At 67.0% G+C, this 209-nt stretch overlaps 1 protein-coding gene across 1 annotated transcript in view; it reads left to right on the top strand.

The window, feature by feature from the left end:
• Positions 1–11: 11 nt before the first annotated feature.
• The window catches only part of LOC104621960 (Fanconi anemia group M protein-like), a gene marked incomplete at its 5' end in the record, with an annotated part of 4,354 nt that continues 4,156 nt past the window's right edge, over positions 12–209 (top strand). Inside the window, one exon of the mRNA XM_010288601.1 lies at positions 12–204. Coding sequence (XP_010286903.1) covers positions 12–204 — 193 coding nt within the window. The remainder of the gene's footprint in view (positions 205–209) is intronic.

Genomic DNA, 209 nt, shown 5'->3' with positions numbered 1-209 from the left:
CCGCCTTGCTGGGTAACACGCTGGTCTGCCTGCCCACCGGGCTGGGGAAAACCTTCGTGGCCGCCGTCGTCATGTACAACTTCTACCGCTGGTTCCCCTCCGGCAAGGTGCTCTTCCTCGCCCCTACCAAGCCGCTGGTGGCTCAGCAGATGGAGGCCTGCGCCCGCGTTATGGGGATCCCGGCCCGGGAACTGGCCCGGATGAACGGG

This window comes from Phaethon lepturus, unplaced genomic scaffold (assembly GCF_000687285.1).
Source record: "Phaethon lepturus isolate BGI_N335 unplaced genomic scaffold, ASM68728v1 scaffold21920, whole genome shotgun sequence".
NCBI classification, from domain to species: Eukaryota; Metazoa; Chordata; class Aves; order Phaethontiformes; family Phaethontidae; genus Phaethon; species Phaethon lepturus.
This window is presented reverse-complemented; position numbering and strand designations above follow the sequence as displayed.